The following is a 26,670-nucleotide window of genomic DNA, read 5'->3' as shown; positions in this document are numbered from 1 at the left end:
TCAATAGTCAATACATGACTCCGGAAAACTTAAAAACCAAATAGGAGAGCAGTGGATGAATTTTTTGGTATAAATTTGTAATAAATAAGAAGTGAGAGACAGAGAATGGCGTAAAAATGAGCCTACTCTGAAAAGGGCACCCACCAAATCTATGCCCATAAATAGGGGTGGAACCCCACACCCCTAACCCACCACCCTTACGCAACCATCGTTCGTCCTTCCTTTCTCTCTCCCTCTCTTCTTTCTTCCTCTTCGCTCCCAGCCCTACCGGATTCACCTGGTACGTCTTCCTTTCAATTTTTTGTTTGTTTGTTTGTCAATTTCCCTCTCCGTTTCCTCTTTCATTATGCTTTATTCGTTTTTTTAGGGTTTTATCCTGCAATGGTCTTTGCCTTTTTTTTTTTCTTTTTTTTTTTTGTTGCAATTTTTTTGTGGTAAAGTTTGGATCTTTGTTTATCCCTGATTTCGTTTTAATACAAATATCATTACGAATGTGGATTCTCTAGATTTTAAATTTCAAACCCTAGCCATCTTTGCGTTTCCCGAGAAAAACAACCAGAGAGGTGAACTGGCGCACTTGACTGGTGGGTACGGTTTTTGGAGTGCGTAACAGTGGAGCATCCTGGATTCATCTGCACTTCGTCTTCCCGAATTTTCGTTGCAGCGCAAGACAGTGAGGAGTTTAAATTTCCCATCATTACAATGATACTGGAGATCGACCCTTCATCTTGTCCTGTCATTGGTCAATCATCTCTTTCTTTTTTTCTAGAATGCCTGTGGACTAGAATTGTGCATCTTTGTGTTTAGAATTGTCCTCTTTTTGGAGGTCTTTGTGGAGCTTTTGTAGTCACTGTATTCTAGGGTTGGAACCAAAACTGCTTTCATGGCATTTCTTTGCTATTTTCTTTTTCGCACTTGCCAGATTTTTTTTAAAACATTTTATTACTTTATCTTTGTTCTGGGGACATGCTTAATTTTTGTTAGGCCTGTTTCACGGACATTGAGAAGTTCAGACCAGCAGTATGGTTTATTTTTTTTGGTGTGGGGGGGTTGATTTTTATATTTTCAACTACAATGTTTACAACTACAGAGAAACTTGATGAAGCTTCATTTCATTTGGAAACTTATTGAGAAACTGTACAACTCTTATCTTTTGAGGTGAATGAGGAAGAACATGGAACATAAAGAAATGCGTGTTCAGCAGATCAATTGATGTGTTATGTGATTCGACCCTGTGGAATGTGGATAGGGTTATGTTGGTTGCTTAATTATTTAGAAAGCTATAAATGCAAGAGGATTGGTGACCTGTATATTTAGAGTGCAACTATCTATCATTTACTATTAAATTGTTATTTGTGATGTTCCATTCAAATTGCCAAAATTAATTAAGAATAAGAAATATTTTTGCGGATTGCTAATTTATGTTAAAGAACAGAATACTGCATTTTAGATCTTTCTGGATGTGTTCTTAGTTTTCTGATTTGCTAAATTTATATCTATCGAACAGAGTTGTGCTACTTTTCAGATAAAGTGGTATGGGTTGCAAATTGCAATGGTGTGTTGTTACTGTTTGTATTTTTTTACGATAGGCTCAAGATCTTGTCAGAGCCTAGCTTCTTGCTTTAATACAAGCTTCTTAGGAATTCTCATTGCTTGCATCTTGGAATTGTATTCTTGTTGTCAACTAGCCCCCAAGCACAAGGACTTTAAATTTATAGTACCTGTAAAGTATCTTGGTGGTCAAACCCAAGGGAAGTGACAGAGAAATTAGTTCAAGAAGGAGATGGAAGGGAAGTTTTTTATATTTTTTATATTGAATTTGGAAGGTATGAGAGTTGAAAAATCAAGAAATTAAATGAATAAAAAATGGCTAAGGTTCGGGTTTGCTTTAGGTATTCTTTCCTTATGACCCTATCTTAGATAGATACCACACCATAGAGCTTTCACTCTCTCTGCCCATTTCTCCTTCAAACACTAAAATCTAATTTGAGGTAAGCTTCATGTTGACATAGTTTGTGACCCATGTCTATGACCGTCGCCACTATAAGAGTTCTCACCTCCTTAGTTAATCCTATGACATGAGATTGATCAAGTCTTGTGAGGGCCCTACATCATGGTTATCACTCCACCAACTACCATCTGCTCAAGACATTTTCAAGAAGCGGCAGCCGTGGTGACAACAATGAAGGTGTTGATCCTTGCCCCAACTTGCCTTAACTAAGATTTGATGAATTGAATAGGAACCTAAGCTCACCCTTAAATAAAAAAAAATCACACTCTTATGATACCAAGACAAAGGGATAGAACTGAAAATTAAACATTGAAATTGAAAACATAGATGAAAATGTAAGATTACAGCAACACTTAGAGGAAACAAAGTTCTTCCCCTTTATTTCTCACATTCTCCTACTCTTACATTGTTCTACTCTATGCTTTTCTTTTCTCTACTTCCTTCATAGCTGGCTATTTATAGAAGGTGGAGTGATATTGATGAGCTGTCAACTTGGAGGCAAATGGAATGTCTCTTCCTTGAACAACTTGCAATATGAGGTGACTTCCTAAGATTGTTAGGTGTCATGCTTGTCATGGTAGCCTGGGGCTTTGATGACAACTTTGAATCGTCTCCGGAGGCATTGACAATGGTCCTAGGAAGCTTTGCTTGAAGAGGAATAAGAGATGAAGGGTGAGAATGGGAAGAAGTGAGTAAGATTTGGTGATTTTAAGTTTAAGTCTCCACTAAGGAGAAGAAATGAAGAAAGAGGGATCTGGGAAGGTTTCAAGGCTGCTTGGGCTTGAAAAAGCATGGAAAAAGTTTAAAATGCAAAGAAGGGTCGTCTTGGTTGCTAGACTCTTCGCCTAGTGAGCTCTGTGTTTGCTAGGCTAGCTTAGCGGGCTAACCTATTTCACACACACACACACACACACACACACACACACACATATTTGGTGGTTTTTGAAGGGGAATCAGTACGGCATTGAGTCATCTTCCTTCTAAGGTTATTAACCCTTCCAAAGTGCTCTGTTTAAGTCGCTTTTTGTCATGTATATCCTTGCAAAATTCATACAAAATGATCAAGGCATCTTATATTGAGTGCTATTGTGCAGGAAATACCATGAGTTTCCATAATTTAACTATGATAACAATGAGCAATGTTGCACTAATCACTCATGCATTTGGATACTCCTTGGAATGAGTATATTTGTGTGCATGCATAAATGATTTGTAGAATCATGAAAAGTTGTTTTCTAAATTTTAAGTAACAGAACCAGAAACAGTGATGATGTTTATATCAATTGAAAGTGTAATAACTTATTTACATGATAGTTCTTTTATTTTCCTTTTTTTTTTTGGGTGCATATTTTGTAAGAAATTACAAAAGTACATGGGAAACGCTTGTTTTTTGACTAGCGTGTAGGAATAATAATTTTTATAGGCAGTGGCATCCTAGATATTATTTGCTTTAGTCTTCTAAAATTGTTTAGTCTCTTGTAATTGCATTTAGTCCATTTAATTAATAAGGTTAGCAGGATGGATTTTATGTTGTCATAAAAGGGCAGTATCAAAGTTTTCCATCCCTTTGTGTTCATGTTTGATCTTGCACTGATGTCACCCAAGGCATGGGTGGGTATAGTGTTTGCCATTTAGGAATGTGATATAATGGAGGCATGAATGTCTAGATTGCTTAATTAATTTGGACAAGACAATTTAGTTTCAACTTTAAAATGCATGATTGCATTTCATTTTAATTGAAAGATGGGGATTGGTAAAACACTAGAGTTAGACTGCAAAACTCTCTATTTCTTCAGTACTGATTTTGTTATTTATGATGTTCCTTACAAATTGTGAAAAGAAATTAAGAGCAAGAGATATTATTCTGAGTTACTAATTAAATGACAAAAGTTCTCAGATTTTGCATTATAGGATGTGAGTTCCCATCACATGCTGTTGTTGGTTATATTTGACATGAAAATACTGCTGATTATCGTCTTAGCCCTAAATATTAGAGCACACAGCTGAATTGTAAAGTTTCCAATTTTTTGTTTTTCCATTACCTGTGGCATAAAGAAAAGTGCCTTCATGTATATGCATGAGGACATGTGTGCTTCGCCCACTAAGAAATATCAAGGTAGAAGAGGCAAAAATATGTTAGGACGCTTCCAGTGAAGTAGGAATGCTTTTCTCTATTATTTGTTGTACTGCTCTTGGGTATCTTGGACAGTGAATTTGTTGGATGCATTTGGTGTGCATACCCAAACTTGCAGTGAGGTGTGGTTTGGCAAGCCATATGTTTATTCTAACATGGCTCTTTCACAGATTTTGAAGTTTCTAACATGGGTGCCTGTTGATCAAATTTAGCAATTATGTTACAGTCTATGTTCCACCTTATATATTATGAAAAAAGACAAGTGCTTAGAACTATCTGATCCATCTATATATATCATCTGGATGACTTTCAGGTTTGACTTGAAAATGGCAAGGGTTAACAAAGTGAGACGAAAGGCTAATTCCCGACTTCACAGGGCAACCCCATTCCCATTATCATCTCACCCTCGCAAGGTTCTGAAAGATGTTCATCTGAAGAAGAAACACTCTAAAGCATTGGCAAAAAAAGACTGGGAAGATGCAACCTGCTCAGTTTGTATGGAGTTCCCTCACAATGCTGTACTACTCCTTTGCTCCTCCTATGAGAAAGGTTGCCGCCCTTACATGTGTGCTACTAGTTGTCGTTACTCCAACTGTCTTGATCAGTACAAGAAAGCCTATACTAAAGTTACTTCAACCGAAAGTTCACCACAATCACAAGGTTCAACTGAGAATTTAAGTCTTGGTTCTCATTCAGGTCTTCCTAATGAAAAGATGGAAGTGTCAGAGCTTCTGTGTCCACTCTGCCGAGGACAGGTGAAAGGTTGGACAGTGGTGGAACCAGCACGTAAGTATCTCAATGCCAAGAAGAGAACATGCATGCAGGATAACTGCTCATATGTTGGAACATACAAACAACTCAGGAAGCATGTTAGAGCAGAGCACCCACTGGCACGACCTCGTGAAGTGGACCCTTCACTTGAAGAGAAATGGAAGAGGCTTGAAGGTGAAAGAGAACGGAATGATGTGCTCAGTACAATTAGATCATCAATGCCAGGTGCATTGATTCTGGGGGATTATGTGATAGAGGGTAACTATCATGGGTTTTATAGAGATTATGCTGAGTATGATGCAGAAGCATATTTTGATGATGCTCTTTTCTCTTTGGATTCTTTTGGTAGAGGGCGGAGGGGAGGTATCCACTTGGGTAGCAGATTTAACAGAACATATGATTTATTGGATGAGGAAGACCATGAGATGCGTCGCCATGTGGCTGCACCTGGACGTGGTCTCCACAGGTTGCTGTATGGGAGGTCAAGAAGGCGACAAAGGCACAGAGAAGCTAATGGAGAACGTTAATATATGTGCTGTGTGCTGAACAAGGGGAAGAAAAGGGGAGGGGGCTGGGTGGTGTTGTGGTTGTGGTGGTGGGGTTTTGATTTGCTTCTGGCAGTTGGTTACGGTAGTTAGCTTTTTGTTTTGGGTTGGATTTGGTTTTAGTAGGGTTTGGGTTTGGGTGATGAAGGACTGGCCTCCTGCTCTTCTACAATTGAATTTTTTTACTTTTCTGTGATTTCATCGCATGGGCACCATATAGTAATGGTCCACGAGGACATAGCCATCATTTCATTGGACAATTATAGTAGAGGAATTGCAGAATCGGTAGCAGCAGATTATCGAGTTGTGTGGCACCCAGGTAAGTATTCTCTTAGGGATAGTAAAATACCATTTTAGAGGGGCCTTGCCTCTGTTTAGGGGTGGTGAACCAAGCTATTTTAATGGTTGGTTCCCACTAGGATCTGACTCTCATTTGATTATGCAGAGTGGTCATTTGAACAGGATAGACTGTGGTAAAAGAAAAAAAAAAAAAAAAAATCTTTTTTTTCTCTTTCTTTGGGCTTTTCGGTTTAAGTTTCCCTTTCCCCTCTTGTTCCATGGGTGGCCCTTGTTTCCCTAACAGTTTAATCCATGTACAGTTTGAAGGGTGGTTTGTGAAAAGAATTTTATTTGCTAGTGATTGTAAAGTTGTGGGTGACTAACGGCTGAAAAAAGTGTGCCTCTAAAACTAGGCCTTGATTATTTCCAGGTGCATTGACTCGAGCTAGTTTGCTTCTCCCCTGAATTACTGAATCTGGTTCCCCTTAGTGTACACAGGTTTGTCTACGCTTCAGATCCGGTGGAGTACAAAGTTTACTCTTGATTTTATTTTTCCAGCGGAAAACCTTGTTTGTGTATCCGGGCGCCAGACCTTAATAATGGTTATATTTCTTGAAGCCAGCTTTTGTTTGAGGATTGTGATGTTATGTGGATTTCATGGAGCCAACATTTTCCGTCAAATTTCCTCCAACTATCGGGTGAAAGTGGAACAAATGACTGATTTGAATGTGGCTCATGTGAAGTAATCAATATTGCATGCCATGGTTGATTAAAAGATAGCCGTGAAAATATGAAAATGGTCCATGCTAAAGTAGATAGCAACAGAAGAAGATAGTTGGGATGTAAAAAAGGTTTGGTTCAGTCCATTTTTGGACGAAAAATTAACTGCATTGACATGATCGGTCTTGATGAAAAATTGGATCTAACTGTTTATGGTCGATTTGAATCAGTTTAGATGATTATTGGGTCTAAGTTTATTAGGTCTTTAAATCCAATTAATTTGTAAAATTATCATAAGTTTAAATGTCAAAATATATTTAATATTTTAACTAAAATAAATTTATTTGACAATAATGAATAATAAAGTAAAAAATTCCTCTGACATCATAAATTACAAGAGATGCATTGATTGCCTATCAATGAGGTCGGTTTTAACAATTTTTTCATACTGAATTCATTTGATTACTTTCTGATTTCCTGCTCTCTCTCTCGTCTTGGCCAGTAAAATTGTTAGATTCCAAAGGATTTTGGATCTGCCAGGACAAATCAAACCCGACAGGTGGATCATACCAAAAGATCTTGCAAGGTGCAACGGCAACCCACAATAAAAGGATCAGAGCTTTGGATTCCCCATCTTAATTCCAACTGAATTTGCGGCCTAAACATCACAGTGTTGATGATACGTTTTCCCCCTTTCCATAACATCCTCTTACCATCCTCATTAATCTCCTCTGCAAACCCAAAAATTCAGAAAAATCAGTCCGAATCCATCACCAGAGAAAAGAACAAATGAAATTTAATGTGAAATGTGAGATTTATTACGCAAAAGATGGAATCCCTCCAGGTTGTGCTCTTTCTTTTGTTGAGATTGATAGTTTCCGTTACTATACGCTCGTAACCCCTTTCCCTTTTCATGAAAATGCGACGGAAGGATCCCCGGATCTTTGCTGAAGAAGGCGTCCATCCCCACTTCTGGGTTAAGCCGCTACCTCATATTAGTTTTGATAAAACCATTCATTTCTGCTATTGTGCTTGGCAAATGGGAGAACTCACCTTGGGCTTCCGCTTGGACCTTGTTTTGGTTCTGGGCCGTTCCAACTCGATGGACTCAGCACGCCTTAGCCGCTGAGCATGGGCCAGGAGCTGTGCCCGTCGATTGTTACCATATTTTGTTGAAGCTTTAGGCTTTCCGGCATCGATGGGACGATTGTAACGTGAAGGGATTGCGGATGATTCAACGTAAACGGTGATTACAACTCCATTCTCCTCATTCCTTTTCTTATAACCCCTGGCCATCAAACACGGATCTTGTCTTCTCAACAACAAGAGGATTGGACAGAATGGAGAAGAATAAGGGAATTTTCCCTTTAAATGGTTGGACGGCCCATTTCAAGGTCCTTAAATGAAGCTCAGGCCCAATCCAAAATGAGATTTTCGAAGCCCAGTCTCCTTTAGATTAATCATCCAAGGACCAACTATCTTCCTTCAAAAAAGTTGACAGAATGACATATTGAATAAAAAAAAAAAACCAAAATGATGAACAATCAGAAGGCAATTGCGTTGGTTGAAGAAAGCGAAATTGAAATGCCAATTAAGAGTAACTTTGACAATTGCAGTGCTAGTCACCTCACTTCACCCTTTACAGGACATCACACCCAAAAGTCAATAAAATGACAATTTTTTTCCTGTTTACAGTCATTAGTTTGCTATTTGCTTCTTCCTTATTAATAACATTCACCTTCTAAACTTGGGTTTGAAACAAAAAAAACGAAAGAAGAAAGAAGAGGACTTCCATAATCCTCTTTTCTTGTATTGTTCATGATGATTCAGTACTATAACACATCTTTAGATTTACATGACCGTGTGCCTCATTCATTCATTCATTCATTCCCTATGGCCTTGGGTTCAATTTAGTTCTTATGATTACTTCTTAGAAAATAAATGTTTTTTTTCCCATAGAAGCACGCTGTTCCAGTTTCTGATACAAAGAACCTTTCGGCTTGTTTCATGATCCAAAGTATGGTGTTTTCAAAAAGGTATTTATGCCACTAATTTAGTGCTGGGACACCACCCAAAAACTTAGTACACTGTTCCAAGGTTGTTTTTCTTTGAAACCTTGGACTCTTTGAGCTTGCTTTGCTGGCTGCTTTTTGACATTTTCATGCGCACGTTTTTATAATCTTACATTTTTTGGCCACTGCATATAGTAGAATCTTTCTTTGCTTTGTTTCTTTTTTCCCTTTTATCTCTAAGTTTAGATGTGATAATACTGGTTTCATTTCAGTATGATTTAATCTGTTTCCTCATATATACATACATATATATATATATATATATATATATAGAGAGAGAGAGAGAGAGAGAGAGAGAGAGAGAGCCATATACAGTAGATCCTCCCAGGATATATGGCATTACAGCAAAGCTGTTGAAAGCATGGAGGAGGAGAGTGACAGGGGGGAGGAGTGGTGAACATTTTTTTTCTCTGTCTCTCTCTGTATATAGAGAGAAATGGGCAAAAATTCTGGTGCCACAGGAGGAAGCAAATGAATCTGTGTAGAGGAGCGTGTCCATAGGTATCAACAAGCACCTTATCCTCTTGTGTTGCAACTTACAAGTTGGAAACCACAGGCTCAAAACAAACAAAAGAGGACGATCTGGGCCAAATAAATCCTGCTATCTATGGGAATATTATCTTAAAGACTTCCTTTTTCATAATAAGATCATCTTTTTTGACTGAAATCACCCACATCGCAGTCACACAATGTGAGGGTGTGGAGCATTCGTACTAGGTCCAGTTGTCCCTATTTTAATTAGATAGAAAAGGCCCGTGTAGTTGCCCTCAATCTACGGACGCAATTCAGCTTTGACAAAACTTTTTGTCTGGGCATATGCATATATGAAAATATGAGAGAGAAAGAGAGAGGCGTGTGGATGGTGGTAACAAAAAAATGGAGAAATAAAAAAGGGGTCACAATTTCCAACTGGGGGCGGCTAGTAGAAGAGGGTGGGGGTAAGGAGGCATTGGCCTTTTGGTGAAGGATGAGTCACCTTGGTTTCTGGTGGGGAATACCCTAACCAATACTTCTCTTTCTATCTCTCTCTCTCTCTTTTGCATGGTTCAGAAACCACGTCCCATGTCCTTTCCCACTGGCCATTCGACCTCCCATGCGCCACTTCTCCAATTTCCAATCGCGCCCCTCATTTTCCCTCCCTACCATTTTTCTTCGGCTTGACTCAGTCTTCATTCAGCTCCACCCTTCCATTTCCACCCTTGACCCTCCCCACCTTTTATTTTAAACCCACATCATTTTTGTGTCCAATTTGGGAATCTCAATACTAAACAATCAAACTATTAATGCACTCTAATAAACCCTTGGCCCTACCTCCATTACTCTCTCCTGCACTCTTACCACACTAGCCTCTACTTCCCAAAAAATCTCTCTTCTAATTTCTCAAATCATTTCCCCCTCTCCGTATGATGAAACTGTGGGCTCTAAAATTATATTATCATTGTATTCTTGTGGTTGATGTTATTTGGATGGTCCTTCCATTCAACAAAGTCAATGCATCCATTTTGACTCTCTATTGACCAAGTAATCTGAAAATGTTGGTATAATCTAAGGGAAAAATGGTTGATTTGTTTATGGAGAAAATAAGTCATATTTTTAATTTTCTTAAGAGCTTTTTAGTCAAAGACTATTACATGAGTGGTATTTTTATTGAAGTAGTGGCACTTAAAAGGATTTTGAGGCTATAGAAGAATGTAAAATAATTTATAAAACTTTTTGAATTAATATTTTTATTAATTGTGATCCTATTTCATATAATGAATTAATATTCACAATGCAGAGAATTTTGGTTCCTTATTATGGTTTGTAAGTTAAAATTATAAAATTGAAATTGGGTTGTAAGTTAAAGATCAAATTATAAGGTTTTGTTTGATAATTCTTTCGAAATTTTAAAAAATAGTTTTTGATAACAATTTTTTAAAAATTATTCTATAATATTTTGTAAAACAAAAGTTTATTTGGAATCTTGAAATCTTTTTAATCTATTTTTTAATATTTTTAAAAATAATTTTTATATCCATTGATCTATTTTTAATAATTTTACATACTTGTATATTTATTTTCTAAGATAATACTTAAAAAACAATTAAAAGATATTATTTAAAAATATTTTATTTTCCTTTCTTAAAAACAAAAATAAAAAATAGTTTTTATTTTTATTTTTTTAAGAACAAAAAACTATTCTTGAAAAATGCATGTGATTAGAATATATATATATATATATATATATATATGAGAAGTGGAAAACCATAATTTTTCTCGGACATAATACAAGATGAGATTTTTATTTAATTAAGATTTTTGAGTCATTTCTAAAATATAATTTCTAAGCATGAAATTCAATGCTACATTAAATTTAGAAGTTAAAGGTCATTCCTATGGAGATTTTAATTTCCTATTCTTTTATTGGAGTTTAGTTGTGTTAACAATTAAAATTTTAATTGTTCAGTTATTTATAATTTAATGGATGAATTTAAGTAACACGTGGAATTATAAAAAATTAAATAGTTGGAAAAATTTTAAAAATGAGAAAAAAAAAACCGTCTTTGAAATAAAGTATAAAAGTAAAAATGGAAAATAATATAACATAGAAATACAAAGAAATGGGCCAACCAAGATGGAAAATAAAGAAACATAATAATTATAAATTAAATATTCATATTTTATAAAAGAGAACAAACTTATTATGTGCATGTAAAAGTAAGATGTGGAATTATAGGAAAGAAAGAAAAAAAAAAGAAAAAAAAATATAATATGGAATAATAAAAAAAGTGAGGAAAGTAAAGAAAAAAATAAAAATAAAAGATTTAAAAGTGTGATTTAAAAGTTAAAAAATGAAAATGATTAAAAAAACATTAAAAGGGAGAGAAAAGTTTTGAGACTTAGACCTTAACATGATGACGCTTTTGGTAATAATTAATATCGGATAAATTTATGGTATTATTAATGATAAGATTTAAATTCAACATTATAAATACTAGGAATATATTTCGTAATGTTCGTTGCCAATTGAAGTATTTGTGCGAGCTTTTATTTTTTGGGAAACATTGACGATTATTTTATTATTTAAATATTATAATTTTTCTAGTTATTAGAAAGTTAGCTTTAAAAAGGTTTTTTTTTTTAATAACAAAACTTTAAAATCTTTAATATTACAAAAATAAAAATGTGTACAAAATATATTAAATGGTTATTAGGAATTTATGTTTTCCTAAAAGCCACTCATGTCGGTTGAAAAGTGAAATGGTCGTTTCGGGGGAAGAAAGAAAAAAAATATGGAAATGGTTATTGAATAAAAGTGGCATTTAGTGGAGTAATAAAAAATATTAAGTGGTGGATATTTATTAGGGTTTGGGATTCGACGATACGTTTGTGTGGGTGTAGCCAAAACCCAGAGCCTCCGAAATTCCCAAACCGAGAGCGGCAACTAGAGCCATGGCTCCACTGCCCAGCCGGCTCGTTCTATCCATCACACTCACCTAGGTCACCAGCCATTTAACCTTAGCCGTCCAGTTATGTGGATCCCACTCCTCCACACAAGACACATTTCCGCCTTACGACCCTATATATTCAGTCCATCCCTGCCCCTCATTTTCTTCTCAGCAGAACAAGGCTGAGAGAAGACTAACAACCTAGTCTGGTCCTGAGAAATCTGAAGAAGATTTTGTTTACTTTTTTTCTCTGTCCTCAATGGCGGCATCCGTTGATAATCGCCAGTTCTCTCGGCTGGAATCCTCACTCAACGGCGTTGTTCGCTCCTTCAAAACTGGTTCCAACCACCGTTCCGATTCGCCAGTTCGTGGCGGTGGTTGCAACTTCCCCTCCAACTCTGAATTCACTCGTCCCAAGAAATCCGTTGCAGCAGTGGAGGATGATTCCTCCAGTGACGACGAAAATGAACCCGATTGGAAAGATTTGGTTCGCAAGGGTAACAGTGAATTAGAGCCGTCCGTCTTGGACTCACGAGACGAAGGAACTGCGGATAATTGGATCCAGCGCAACCCTTCCATGGTCCGTCTCACAGGGAAACACCCCTTCAACTCGGAGGCGCCACTGAACCGACTCATGCACCATGGCTTCATCACGCCCGTCCCTCTCCACTACGTTCGCAACCACGGTGCGGTCCCCAAGGGCTCCTGGGACAACTGGACCGTGGAGGTATCTGGACTCGTCAAGCGACCCGCAAGATTCACCATGGACCAACTCGTGAACGAGTTCCCCACTCGGGAGTTTCCAGTCACACTGGTCTGCGCCGGTAACCGTCGGAAAGAGCAGAACATGGTAAAGCAAACGATTGGCTTCAACTGGGGGGCAGCCGGGGTGTCCACTTCGGTCTGGCGAGGCGTACGCTTACGCGATGTTCTGAAACGGTGCGGCATCATGAGCCGTAAGCAAGGGGGACTGAATGTGTGTTTCGAAGGCGCGGAAGATCTACCAGGTGGAGGCGGCTCCAAGTACGGAACCAGCATTAAAAATGAAATAGCGATGGATCCGTCGCGAGATATCATATTGGCTTACATGCAGAACGGTGAACGATTATTACCAGATCATGGGTTCCCAGTGAGGATGATCATTCCAGGGTTCATTGGGGGCCGTATGGTAAAATGGCTCAAACGAATCATCGTAACCACCCAAGAATCTGACAGTTATTACCATTACAAGGACAACAGAGTCCTCCCTTCACACGTCGACGCCGAGCTAGCAAACGCCGAAGGTACACTGCGCCCCACATCCCCCCACCCCCCTATTAATAGACATGACTCTCTATATTTTGTTTTTGGTTTTATAAATGGGCGAAGATGAGGATCTGAGGTAATGTTACTATTTTGGTTGACATGGAGCAGCTTGGTGGTATAAGCCGGAGTACATCATTAATGAGCTGAACATTAACTCCGTCATCACTACACCATGCCACGAAGAAATCTTACCCATCAACTCCTGGACGACTCAGAGGCCCTACACGTTGAAGGGCTACGCATACTCTGGTGAGTCGTTAATGGAATCTTTTGGTTTTATTCTTTTACTGTGGATTATGTCATGGACTCGTGGGTACTTGGGGTTGGGGGCAGTCATTCAGATTTCAGATTATCGCCTATTATTATATGTCCTCATACCATAGAAAACTGTTCTCTTTCCTATTTTCACGTCCAATAAGGCAATTCCATGGATTTATGTTCCTTGAAGTTCTCATAGGGTAATCTCCTTCATATGACCCAGACATCAAAACTGACTCGATGCCTTCCGTTAATTTTTTATTCATTTAGTTCCTTCACATATACCTTTTATTCTTAATTTAATGACGATTACAACTTTGTTACTCTAGCGTAACAAGGATTAACAAGTATTAAGAAAGAGGGGGAGAAAAAGACTCACCTACCATGTTACAGTCATATGCAATTGTTGTTGTTTGATGCACCTTCTTATTAAAATAATGGGGGGCAGTGACTTTTTGAAATTTCCCTCTTCCACAGAACATGGAAGGTAGACATGGTTGCGTATGTGATGGGGACTCTCCCCCACCTATTTTTAATCTTGTCTTCCAGGAATCTCCAGTTTACTAGAAGTATCTTCAAGTATTTTATCACAAGGAGTGGGTCCTGTTAGGAATAGTCTACAGCTACATAAAGCATAATAATGTAGGATATAAAATCTGAACTTAGGGAGGTACGACTACAAGATTCTCTTTCTTATTCCTAAGTCTTAGTGGTGGGGTAAGAGCTTAGGCAGAAGTTCCCTAATAATCAAGTGTTCTGTAGAATTGTTACATGCATATACATTCTATGGGGTGAAGGCCCAAAGCGATTAAGTGATTAACGTGATTGATGGGATGTCTTGTAAAAATTAGGAGGTGGGAAGAAAGTGACACGTGTGGAGGTGACGATGGACGGAGGAGAAACGTGGCAAGTGTGCAGACTGGACCACCCAGAGAAGCCCAACAAATACGGCAAGTACTGGTGCTGGTGCTTCTGGTCACTGGAGGTGGAGGTGCTGGATCTCATTGGTGCCAAAGAGATTGCAGTTCGAGCCTGGGATGAGACCCTCAACACCCAGCCCGAGAAGCTCATCTGGAACGTCATGGTATGTTCTATCCCTGTCTCCCTTCAATCACATTTTGACGCGTGTCCTCTTCCTTATGTCTGTAGAGGTAATTGTTTGGTCCCAACCTCCCGTGGGTTAGGCCCAGGCCCATTCGTGTTTGTCGCAGTCCAGTGCCGTTGTGGCCCAATAATCTGTTGGGGGTCATAGTTGCAAACATGAGAGGCGTGCGTTTATGACGTGATTTTCCTATAATTTCCATTTTGTCGTTTCTGATTAGGGAAATAATAATGGAATTATGCAGGGAATGATGAACAACTGCTGGTTCAGAGTAAAAACAAATGTGTGCAAGCGTCACAGGGGAGAGATTGGAATCGTATTCGAGCATCCAACTCTTCCAGGAAACCAATCCGGAGGATGGATGGCTCGTGAAAAGCACCTTGTCCAATCCTCTGATGCCAACTCAACTCTGAAGAAGAGTGTCTCATCTCCTTTCATGAACACCTCCTCCAAAATGTACTCCATGTCCGAGGTCAAAAAACACAACTCAGCCGACTCCACATGGATCGTCGTCCACGGCCACGTCTACGATTGCACCCGCTTCCTCAAAGACCACCCTGGCGGTACCGACAGCATCCTCATCAATGCTGGCACCGACTGCACTGAGGAGTTCGACGCCATACACTCTGATAAAGCCAAAAAGCTTCTCGAGGACTATCGAATTGGTGAGTTGATGACCACTGGTTACACCTCCGACTCCTCTGCATCATCTCCCAACACCTCGGTACATGGGGCCTCCAACTTGACTCACCTTGCTCCTATCAAGGAAGTTACCCCATTGAGAAGCGTTGCACTCGTTCCTCGTGAGAAAATCCCATGCAAGCTCGTCTCCAAGGATTCCATCTCACATGACGTACGTCGTTTTCGATTTGCATTGCCGTCTGAAGATCAAGTTTTGGGATTACCCGTAGGAAAGCACATATTCCTTTGTGCTGCCATTGATGGTAAGCTGTGCATGCGAGCCTACACCCCGACTAGCAACATTGATGAAGTGGGCTTCTTCGAGCTTGTGGTTAAGATTTACTTCAAGGGTGTACACCCTAAATTCCCTAATGGTGGCCTCATGTCGCAGTACTTGGATTCGCTTCCGTTGGGGGCCACGCTGGACGTGAAGGGTCCACTGGGTCACATAGAATATACTGGGCGTGGTAACTTTCTTGTGCATGGCAAACCCAAGTTTGCCAAGAAGCTGGCCATGATAGCAGGCGGCAGTGGAATCACGCCTATCTATCAGATTATTCAAGCTGTGTTGAAGGATCCAGAGGATGACACTGAGATGTATGTGGTGTATGCGAATCGCACTGAAGATGATATATTGCTATGGGAGGAGCTTGATGCTTGGGCTGAAAAGCATGAGAGGTTGAAGGTGTGGTATGTGGTGGGAGAAAGCATAAGGAAGGGTTGGAAATACAGTTTGGGTTTCATCACAGAGAGTATTCTGAGGGAGCACATCCCATCTGCTTCCGGTGATACTTTGGCTCTGGCTTGTGGGCCACCGCCGATGATTCAGTTTGCAGTGCAACCCAATTTGGAAAAGTTGGGCTATGATATTAAGAATTCTTTGCTGGTGTTCTGAATGATGGAGCAGTAAGGGGTCCTTAAAGAGACGGAATTCCAGGTTGTAAATACTAGTTCTTCTTCTCTCCTAGCGTCGTCTTGGTCAGCTCGTGTATTTCTTTCTTTCTTCCTATGAAAAAAATAAAAGAACAAAGAAAATTGGTCAAAAGGAGGTTTAGATTCTCTCTCTCCCCACTTTTTCGCGCCCCTTCTCTAAAGAGACCTGCAGTCCTTGTATTGTATAGTTCATCTATCATGATGATGTAGCGTTCATCATTATTATTTCATTGGAAGAGAGAAAAATCTTGTTCAATCGGATTTTGCTGTTCTTTGTCCTCTTCTTCACAGGGGAAACTTAATTTCTCACATGCCTACGCAGTTTGAGCAGTATTTAGCACACCCATCGTAGATCAACTGATCTGCCCTCGCAGTTACCCTCATTTCCCAAAGTTTACTTGTTAGAGGCATATGACGTACGTCCCCACCTTTTATACGATAGAAAATAAATTAATGACAGGTGATGGGTCACCGACTGTGACACATGGCACCATTTATTATCTAGTCCCTTTCAGTCCGGATAATGCTGTGTCGATTCAATAAGCTCTTCATCGGTCCCTTGTGGCGAAAACCTCGAAAGAATTACACTTAAAAGTACAAGCTGATCATGGAGGAGCATATTTCTAACTCCAAACGTTACGCATTGATATTTCTACTTGGTACAAGAGAAGGTGCTTCATTGGCCTCTAGTAGGACAACATATGTCAATTATTGATCAAACTTAAAAGTAAGCGAAATTTAATAGACCAACCATGCTTTGCTTACTTTAGAGTTAGTGTATGGGATCATAGATAATTGGCTAATTAACAAATACTAAAACATGTGAAATTTTGGTTATTAGGTTGTCAGTTAAAATTCCCACATTTTTATAGCTGTTGTGTAATGATGAGTTTGTTTGAGTCATTTATTAGGTTGCTAAATAACTAAACTCTATATCATAAATTTGGTTGTGCATGGTTATAATCTGGTCATATATAATTTTTCGAACGCATGCATTCTAGTGCTGGTAAAGATGGCCATAGGATTTAAGGTCCATGTGGATAAAGTTGGGAGTGTTGTCAAAAGCCAATCAAATTTTGCACTCTATACCAAAACATATTGAACTACACTTCTAATTTGTACCATATGTAGAAAGTGTTCGACAAGTCTTTAGTAATACAGTATGTGTTTGTATGTGATTGATAAATATCGATTATTCATTGAGTGTGATATCCTTAATCATGCTTATTATTAGGAAAAGTGTTATGTCATGTTGTTGTTTGAAAATTCCAATTTTTAAAGTTATTACTATGACATCGATGATACTTATCATATTATCATAAAAACTACTATTACAGGTAACATGATGTGACGATATGACTTGCAAATTATACGAATCTTAATAAGTTTGAATCAAACAATTATTTTCGTGTTATGAACGTACTAACCCACATAACCATATTTGATGAAAGGTCATATCCATAATTAATTAATAAACTTGTTGGGGTCAGAAGTCATGTTTGACTTATCAAGACATCTAACATATCTAATTTCATTATGTATAGTTTGTCACTAAAATACATTAAATATCTTAATATTCTCAATTATAAATCTTCAGCCTCTCCTATAAAAAAACTTTATGCTCCAAGGCATGCATGCATCATGATGCTATTGAAACATCAAGGATCATTATAATCATAATGATAAGTTTATCATTTATCAAGTTAACCGTCTAACCATGTGCTGCAAATTTTAGTATACATAAGCTTAGGGAAAATTTGCGTGCATCATGTGGAATGACATTGTTCAAGAAGCAAATGCCAGAAAAGATAAATCTTAAAAATACACTGCCCTTCATAGCGTGGAATGATGATAAAAAGAGGTGCAATCAAAACCCAATTATGGTTGGGGCACGCTTGGTTTACTGAATTGGGATGTGACTTCTCTTTTTGCCCTTGGGTTCCACCACTATCTTATAATAGCTTTTTAACTTAACATACCGCTTTTCTAGCCAACTCAACTAAACCCCACACTTGAGCCCCATCTGGTGGTTTCAACTTCCAGATGGGGCACCTCAGCCAGGTGAGACGCTGCGGATGGTGATGCAAGGGGCTACTGCGGACATTGGGGATACAGCTGTAGTATTCGTTTACGTAACATCATCACTTTTGGGCTCGGGGAAAGGCACCATGCTGCAGTTTTGGGAGCAAAAGTGCCAGTGTTATGGTGTGGAGCTGGTCATGCTGCTGTCTTGTAAGATACATCAATAGATTCATTACTAAATACTAATGCCCTTTCCCAATCAAAAGTGCCTAAAAGGCTACTACCCAACCTTCTTCTCCTACCACATCCTAATTCAGTCTCTGGACACCTGTAAATATCTGCATGCATGCGTATGCAATATGCACACACAACTGGAAAAAATAATAGCTCTTTCATTAATTCACTTCTTCCCATATGATTATGACAAGGCAATAATAACAATAATAATAATAATAAGATAAAAGAAAAGGCCAAAAGGATGAGGAGAAAAAAACCAAACCCTATGTAACGTTTTCTTATTTTGAGAAGTTTTGCGTCCTGGTACTAGCATAATGGTCGCTGTCAAAGAGACCAAATCAAAGCTTCAATTTTAGCAATTGGTGGAAACAGTACCGTACTATTGGAATTTACAGAGGAAGCTGAAACCGCCGCGTACGAAAGGCCGCACCTTTCCGGTGAGCGAAAGCAAGCTTAAGGAATTGACCCCCCGACACCCACTGGTCCTCTTGTTGTTTGAGGGCATGGAAAGGCCGCCCTCTTTGCCTCTCTTTCTCTCAAGTCCTCTCTTGCTCTTGTCCTTATTCATTTCTCACCTCATAAAATATAAATTAAATTACAATTTATTATGAAGCCAGAGGAATCTTATCATGCTGGTACCCACCTGAGGACAATTAAACAATCTTATAGCAAATCAATCTCACCAGGATCCTAGATGATATCACTTTATCCATATGCGTGCCTTATTTATATTCACATGGCACCCTCTTTTTGACCACTGTAGGAACAACCTACTGGGGTTCATCTTCGTTGGTTTTTATGTTTATTTTTATACTTTTATTAATTTCCCTGAAAACAAGGTCGAATATTCTGGTGAAACTTTATTCATTAATTAGAACGACCAACTCCAATGACTTTCCTATGTTTGCTTTAGACTTCGGCAATTCAGTTGGACATGGTCACTCACACATGCCCACGCAAAATGGAAAACCTCAAATATTATTGGCCATTGCTTTTCAGCAAAAAGAAATATATACTATAAATTTTTTAAGACTTCTAAATGCACCTTCCCTTGATATTGAAGCATCTTCAGGATTCTATGAACCAGCGGACATAATTAATAGGCCCAAAGATTCTTCAAAAAAGCAAATCTCAAAAATTTTAATATACACACACGTCAGTACTCGTGAATTCCTATTATTAAAATAAAATAATAAAAATAATCAAAGCAAAATTAAGTGGCATGTTAGTTGGTGGGGTATCCTCGTTAAATTACACAACAATTTGAGTCCATACAACTTGGAAATGGCTCCAAAAACATTGGGTTATAAAAAGTATATTCAACCTGCTCAATGTCTCCACCACTCACCATGTCCTGTAGCGACGACAAGCAGCTGTGGGCAACTATTGAATTATTTAATTAACTATTGCAGCGTATAAAAATTAAATTGGATTAAGTTAATAGCGGGCAAATTAGGAGAATTTAAGTATAATAAAATGACACAAAGGGGGCATGTGTGACGGATGGCAAACAGTAGGTGTAATATTGGTGGCTCGGCTCTTGAGTCTTGATGGCGAGGTGCGGCCAATGGGCGCTACTGTTGCATGGCACGATGAGAATGCTGTCCATCCTGGAAAGGGCAGCTGCTTGATGGTTGATATTTTGGATCTTTGAAAGTGACTGCTGGGTGTAAATATCTTGAACGACCACTATGAATTTGTCGTTTGGGGAGAGTGAAAATATATGTTCGAAGTTGCGGCACAGAGTTTTGATTGGCTTTCAATTTCACCCAAGTCTTAGTTTAATTAATTTTCTTTGTCAAGTCACGTCACGTCACTTTCTCTTTTGAATGATTCCCCTTTTGATCTTTTCAATAGTTCATGGTTGGCTGGGACCTGAATGATCAGGTGTTGCTGACATGGTTTGTAAATAGTGATTGGCTGTATGTAAAAAGGATTGAAAATTTTCATGTACACACCTGTAAAGCTTGCTGTCTTATGGCTTTGAGAAGAAGAATTGCCAAGTGCATGAGAAACCCAGAGAGAAAGCCGGCGGTCTATTAAATTTGGGATTCAAGATGACAATGAGAATAGGAATAAAAGATTTATTGTTACAAAAACCAAACACTACTCTTATTGATATTTTGAGATATCAAATGTATGTAAAGAGTCCTTATTTTTGTCAACAATGCATGAGATTGGGCTCTCCTATCCTTTTGACTATGGCCACTTGATAATATTAAACTTAACAATGACATGATAAGAAAAATCCCAGTGGGCTGCATCTTTCATGCATTAGGTATTGACATTATGCGCTGCTGCGCCCACCAATGTCTAGACGCAACTTGTGACTTGTATTTATGTAATCGGTTGAATTTTATGAGGATCAGCCCCAAATTTTTGCAATCATTCACAAAGCCCATCACATCTGTAATGTCAGATTAAGAGGAGAGTTCTCACTTTCCTGCTTTCCAATTCCGAAACTAACGTTTTGCCATTCCACCCTTAGAACCACGGCAAGTTCATGGAATTATTGGATTGGTGGTGGGGATAAGTTGTGTGTGAGAGAAATGATATTTAAATAAAACTTAAAATTTTAAAAATAGAGGTCAGATTTCTATTTAGGCCCAAAGGCCCACTTAATAATGAGCCCGAAGGCCCAAATCTGAGGCCCATGAGCTGAGCTGAGCTTCGGACCTTAAATTTGGGAGGTCAGTCCGAAATTATTTCCCCAGCCTGAGAAGTCCTCTGGAGCTCACTCGAAGCTCAAGTTTTTGGGCTTGGGCCAGGCCAGGCGATTTTACAGATCACTGTCCTAGTTAGCAGGCATCCCATGCCTCCTTGGCAGAAAATAATTACTATAAATATGTTCGTTTGTGTTAATCTATATTTCAAGCAGCTTGAAATTGATAACAGGCAAATTACGATTGCAGTTCAAAGCAAGAGCCTCAACCTCATCTTTCGTTTGAAAGATGAATACTTGCAGGATTTGACATGGAGGGTGCATTGGAAGACCCAATGAACTTGGATAATTGATTACCATTTCTGCAGAGCATTCTAGTCTCTCTCTCCAGAGTGGAATTCTTTTTGCAGAAAAAGGAACCACTACCAACAAAGGTGTTTGTATTTAACTAATTCCTAACAAGATGGACTTACCTTAAATTGTGTTCTAAGAAAAATGGAAGGACAACATGGACTCATTTTACATATGTATGAAACTCTAGGGAATAATTTAATCTCAATGGTGTCGAGGATCATGCTAAGGATCCTTAGCCTTAATTCAAGGCTTTCCATTTGCATTCTCTTTGACCCACAATTGTAGCTTGATTCTTTCTATACTTGTAATTACCATATTCACATATGTAACTATATATATGTATATATAAAATTGACCCACCACTAAAAAGTGTGGTAGTTTTTCAAACACTCTCATGGTATTAGAGCACTACGGATTAACATCCCTCTCACGATCTTCTTTCCCTTTCCATGGCTGTCAAACCCTCTTCCACGTTTCTCCCTTTCAATACCCTCATCCACATGGTTACCATCAAACTATCCTCTTCCAACTACCTCCTATGGAAAAGTCAATTGCTTCCTCTTTTAGAGAGTTAAGAACTAATTGGCTACGTGGATGGAACTATAAAAATACCACCCCGTTTCACCTCTGAAAATTCTCAGACACCAAACATCAAACATGTGGCATGGAAACATACTGATTAACGCCTTCTTAGCCTTATGTTATCCTCCCTTACTGAGGAGGCCATGGGTGAAGTTGTGGAACTCTCCACTTCACTTGAGGTGCGGGTTGCCTTGGAAAACACATTCAGCCACCGCTCCAAAGCCCATGAAATCCGTTTCAAGGATGACTTGCAACTGATGAAACAAGGCACCAGATCTGTTTTAGAGTATGTCCGCGCCTTCAAGGCACTCCGCGATCAACTCCATGCAATCGGACGACCCGTCGATGGCACTGACAAAGTGCACTGGTTTCTTCGAGGTCTTGGCTCGGAATTCTCGAGCTTCTCCACGACCCAAATGGCTCTCACCCATTTGCCTTGTTTTGCAGATCTTGTGCCAAAAGCAAAAAGCTTTGAGCTCTTCCAAAAATCTTTAGAACTTGCTGCACCATCCCCTGCGGTGTTCGTCGCCACCAATAGCAATTTAGCAAAATCGAACTAGCACAACTCTTTTTACTGCAATCAACCGATTCGCACTGGCAACAACGGACGCAGACAGGGACGCTCCTCTGGCAGACGACTCCCACGCTGTCAAATTTGCCGCGTGGAGGGTCACTATGCGGATCGGTGCCAGCAACGGTATAACCACCATGGTCATACCCCTGAAGCCCAACTCGCCGAAGCCCTCAATACATTGTATTCCATTTCTGGAAATGAGGCTTCGACTTGGTTTTTAGACACAGGGGCCTCGACCCATATCACTCCACGCCAATCTTCCTTGGACCAGTCCACTTTTTATACGGGTAAGGATTGTGTTATTGTCGGGAATTGTGCGTCTCTACCCATTACCCACACTGGTAAACTTTTCCATTCCCATGATTTTCAACTATTAGACGTTTTGGTTGTCCCTCACATCACTAAAAATCTTTTGTCCGTTAGTAAATTCAAGTTTTGTGAACAGGATGGCGACCTATATGTGCTAGAACGCGGAAATTCAAGTTTTGTTTCTATCCTGAAAAATAAATCTCTTCATACTTCATATGCTTTATGGTTTGCTCGCATTGGACATGTGAATTATTATGTTATTTCTTTTCTGAATAAAAAATGACAGATTTCTCTTACTTTTTTATTGTCATCTCCTGCGTTATGCAGTACATGTCAAATTGCAAAGAATCATCATTTGCCTTATTCTCGTACTAAATATCGATCTTCAAAGGTTTTAGATCTTATTCATTATGATCTATGAGACCCATCTCCTGTGCAATCCAATTTAGGTTTCACATACTATGCTTTATTTATTGATGATTATTCTCGTTTCACTTGGATTTACCCATTGAAATTGAAATCTGACTTCTTTAATATTTTTCTTCAATTTCAAAAATTTGTTGAAAATCAACATTCTGCTCGTATAAAATTTTTTCAAAGTGACGGTGACGCAAAATTCACTAGCAATTGCTTTAAAGCCCATCTTAGTACCTCTGACATTCATCATCAAATCTCTTGTCCTTATACACCCGCACAAAATGGTTGCGCCGAAAGGAAATACCGCCATGTGACTGAAACAGGTCTGACTCTCATTTTTCATTCTCACATTCCTACTCACTTCTGGGTTGATGCTTTTAGCATTGCGACTTACATCATCAACCGTTTGCCCACACCGCTTCTCGAAGGTAAGTCACCTTTTCAACTCCTATATGGTTCCTCTCCCAATTACGAAATTTTTCATCCATTTGGTTGTCATGTTTATCCTTGTTTATGTGATTACATGACTAACAAGTTTTCCCCTCGGAGCATCCCTTGCATTTTTATGGGTTATCATTCATCTTATAAAGGTTTTCGTTGTCTTGACCCCACCACCTCCAGACTTTATATTACTTGTCATGCTCAATTTGATGAAAACCACTTTCCTTTTCACCATACTTCCCAAGCCCAACCAATATCCTCTCTCCAAATCTTAATTTTTTTGGAACTAAGTCTCCCTCCCACAGACATGCCCCTGCCTTCCCCTGCATCAAACTTCCGACATATTCCTCAATTCGAATCCACCTCGTGTATTATTTGTACTGATCCAGTGGATGAGTCTTTGCAGACAACTGATTCTCATACAGGTCCTTCTCCATCACACTCAGACTTCAGACTGGCTTCTCCGAAGCCTCTTACTAAGTTACCCATGGTTGATCGCCCTTCCATTGCAGTTGCTTCCTTGGGTTCTCATCCTACACTCACATGAGCCAAAACCAGCATCTTCAAAAAGCGCCACCCAGCACATCTCGAACTCGTGGGTTCCTTTGGACTTCTTTCCGTTCTTCTTGTATCCATCGAGCCTAAAGGATTCAAATCTGTTGCTAAGAATCTTGCTTGGTTCGCTGCTATGGATAAAGAAGTTCAAGCCTTGCAAAACAATCGTACCTGGATTTTGGTTTCTCGACCCACCAACACCAACATTGTGGGTTCCAAATGGGTGTTTCGAACCAAATATTTGTTTGACGGATCTATTGAACGTTTCAAAGCCCTTCTTGTTGACAAGGGCTACACACAAGTACTTGATGTTGACTACACTGACACTTTTAGCCTTGTCATCAAGGCCACTACAGTCCGTGTTGTCCTTTATCTTGTTGTGACCAACAAATGGCCCATTTGCCAACTTGATGTCAAAAATGCGTTTCTTAATGGCCATCTCAGTGAACATGTTTATATGGAGCAAACCCTTGGATACATTGACCCTTGCTTTCCCAATCATGCCTATCAGTTGCAGAAAGCCCTCTATGGTCTAAAGCAAGCTCCTCGTGCCTGGTTCCAGCGCCTCAACTCTTTTCTCATTCAACTTGGTTTTTATTGCAGTCGTGCAGACATGTCACTATTTGTTTTTCATAAGCACTCGGACATAATTTATCTGCTTCTTTATGTTGATGACATCATTATTATAGGCAACAACTCATCTCTTCTTGACAATTTTACTTGCAAACTCAATTATGAGTTTTGCCACTAAGGATTTGGGTCCTCTCAGTTACTTCCTTGGTCTTGAAGCAATGACCACCTTTGACGACCTTTTCATCAGCAAGTTGAAATATGCACGAGATATTCTCACATGAGCTCAGCTACTTAACAACAAACCTGTTCACACCCCCATGGTTGTTTCACAACACCTGTCTGCTGATGGTCCTTTATTCTCGGATCCTACACTTTATAGATCTCTTGTTGGTACTCTCCAGTATATGACCATCACCCGTCCGGATATTTCTCATGTTGTCAACTCTGTTAGTCAATTTCTCCACTCCCCAACTGAAGACCACTTTCTTGATGTCAAACACATTTTTCGCTATGTTAAAGGCATGCTACACTTTGGCCTCACCTTTCATCCCTCTACTGCTCTTGGTGCTTTAGTTGCTTACTCAGACGTAGATTGGGCAGTTACCGTTGATTATTCTATTTATCTTGATGGTAACTTGGTTTCTTAGAGTGCTAAGAAGCAACCTACTGTTTCTCACTCCAGTTGTGAATCTGAGTATTGTGCTTTGGCGCTCACTGCTGCCGAACTTCTTTGGCTCATGCATCTCCTCGATGACCTCAAAGTTTCAATTCCACAGCGGCCTCTCCTCCTATGTGACAACAAGAGTGCCATCTTCTTGAGCTCCAATTCTGTTTCTCATGAACGGGCTAAGCATGTTGAGCTCGACTATCATTTTCTTCGTGAACTTGTTCTCGCTGGCAAGCTTCGCACTCAGTATGTGCCTTCGCATTTGCAAGTTGCCGACATCTTCACTAAAAGTGTGTCAAAACCTCTCTTTGAACTCTTCTGATCCAAGCTTCACGTCCGCTCAAATCCAACGCTCAACTTGCGGGGGGGTGTCGAGGATCATGCTAAGGATCCTCAGCCTTAATTCAAGGCTTTCCATTTGCATTCTCTTTGACCCACAATTGTAGCTTTTAGTTTTATTTGATTGATTCTTTCTATATTTGTAATTACCATATTCACATATGTAACTGTGTATATATATGAAATTGACCCACCACTAAAAAGTGTGGTAGTTTTTCAAACACTCTCAAATGGGATGTTTGATAGATATCTTTGATCATCTTTCCGGAATTTCCAACAGCAACCCAAAGAAAGAAAATGTTTTATGGGTGAACTTGAAGACAGTTAGCAGATTGATCAGCTTAGCGTGGCCTCCTTCCCTATCTCAGTGAACGTTTGCAATACTGTCATATTTCCATCAGGATAGGCATGAATTGGAATCACTTAAAGAAAGTGATAAAAGGGGTGTCACTTTGTGAAAGAATCTGTAACATTAACTAGGGGTATCGATAAAAGCTGCTTGGGAAAATGACTTCTACAGTCACTCCATTGATTCTTGATATGGTCTATATCAGAATTCATTAACTGAAGTATTGTTTCCATGAAGTTGCTTAAAAACTCCCCAACTGGTCTTGTAATTGACCCAAACAAGGCAACTAGAACCAAACCTGGGGGCAATTGTAACACTTGGGTTTAGTTTTTAGGGGAGTCCCTGACCCG

General features: G+C 39.2%; 3 protein-coding genes across 5 annotated transcripts; 2 read left to right on the top strand and 1 right to left on the bottom strand.

Annotated features, from left to right (window-relative positions):
* The first annotated feature begins 71 nt into the window (after window positions 1-71).
* LOC100259117 (uncharacterized) lies at window positions 72-6,373 on the top strand. 3 transcript variants are annotated; one of them, XM_002284323.4, is made up of 3 exons: window positions 72-280; window positions 507-673; window positions 4,459-6,373. In XM_002284323.4, exon 3 carries the CDS (start codon window positions 4,472-4,474, stop codon window positions 5,441-5,443), a length of 972 nt encoding a protein of 323 aa, XP_002284359.1. In that variant the 5' UTR covers window positions 72-280; window positions 507-673; window positions 4,459-4,471; the 3' UTR covers window positions 5,444-6,373. The 3 variants fall into 3 exon arrangements, 2 of the variants coding, with proteins under 2 accessions (XP_002284359.1, XP_010664262.1); XR_002028882.2 differs by lacking the exon at window positions 507-673 and having other exon boundaries at window positions 103-280; window positions 4,459-5,780; window positions 6,171-6,373; XM_010665960.3 differs by lacking the exon at window positions 507-673 and having other exon boundaries at window positions 103-280.
* Window positions 6,374-6,789: 416 nt separating this feature from the next.
* On the bottom strand, window positions 6,790-7,761 carry LOC104882472 (uncharacterized). The gene is made up of 3 exons (XM_010665958.3): window positions 7,514-7,761; window positions 7,283-7,432; window positions 6,790-7,191 (listed from the first exon to the last, which is right to left on the bottom strand). Exons 1-3 carry the CDS (start codon window positions 7,754-7,756, stop codon window positions 7,126-7,128), a joined length of 459 nt encoding a protein of 152 aa, XP_010664260.1. The 5' UTR covers window positions 7,757-7,761; the 3' UTR covers window positions 6,790-7,125.
* Window positions 7,762-12,219: 4,458 nt separating this feature from the next.
* Window positions 12,220-16,201, top strand: LOC100264320 (nitrate reductase [NADH]-like). The gene is given in 4 exon segments (NM_001281120.1): window positions 12,220-13,243; window positions 13,374-13,514; window positions 14,375-14,607; window positions 14,870-16,201. Coding segments are annotated over 4 exon segments (2,730 nt in total).
* Window positions 16,202-26,670: the final 10,469 nt, after the last annotated feature.

Source organism: Vitis vinifera, chromosome 18, assembly GCF_030704535.1.
Source record: "Vitis vinifera cultivar Pinot Noir 40024 chromosome 18, ASM3070453v1".
Lineage (NCBI taxonomy): Eukaryota > Viridiplantae > Streptophyta > Magnoliopsida > Vitales > Vitaceae > Vitis > Vitis vinifera.
The sequence above is the reverse complement of the archived record's forward strand: the minus strand, read 5'-3'. Positions and strand labels throughout refer to the sequence as shown.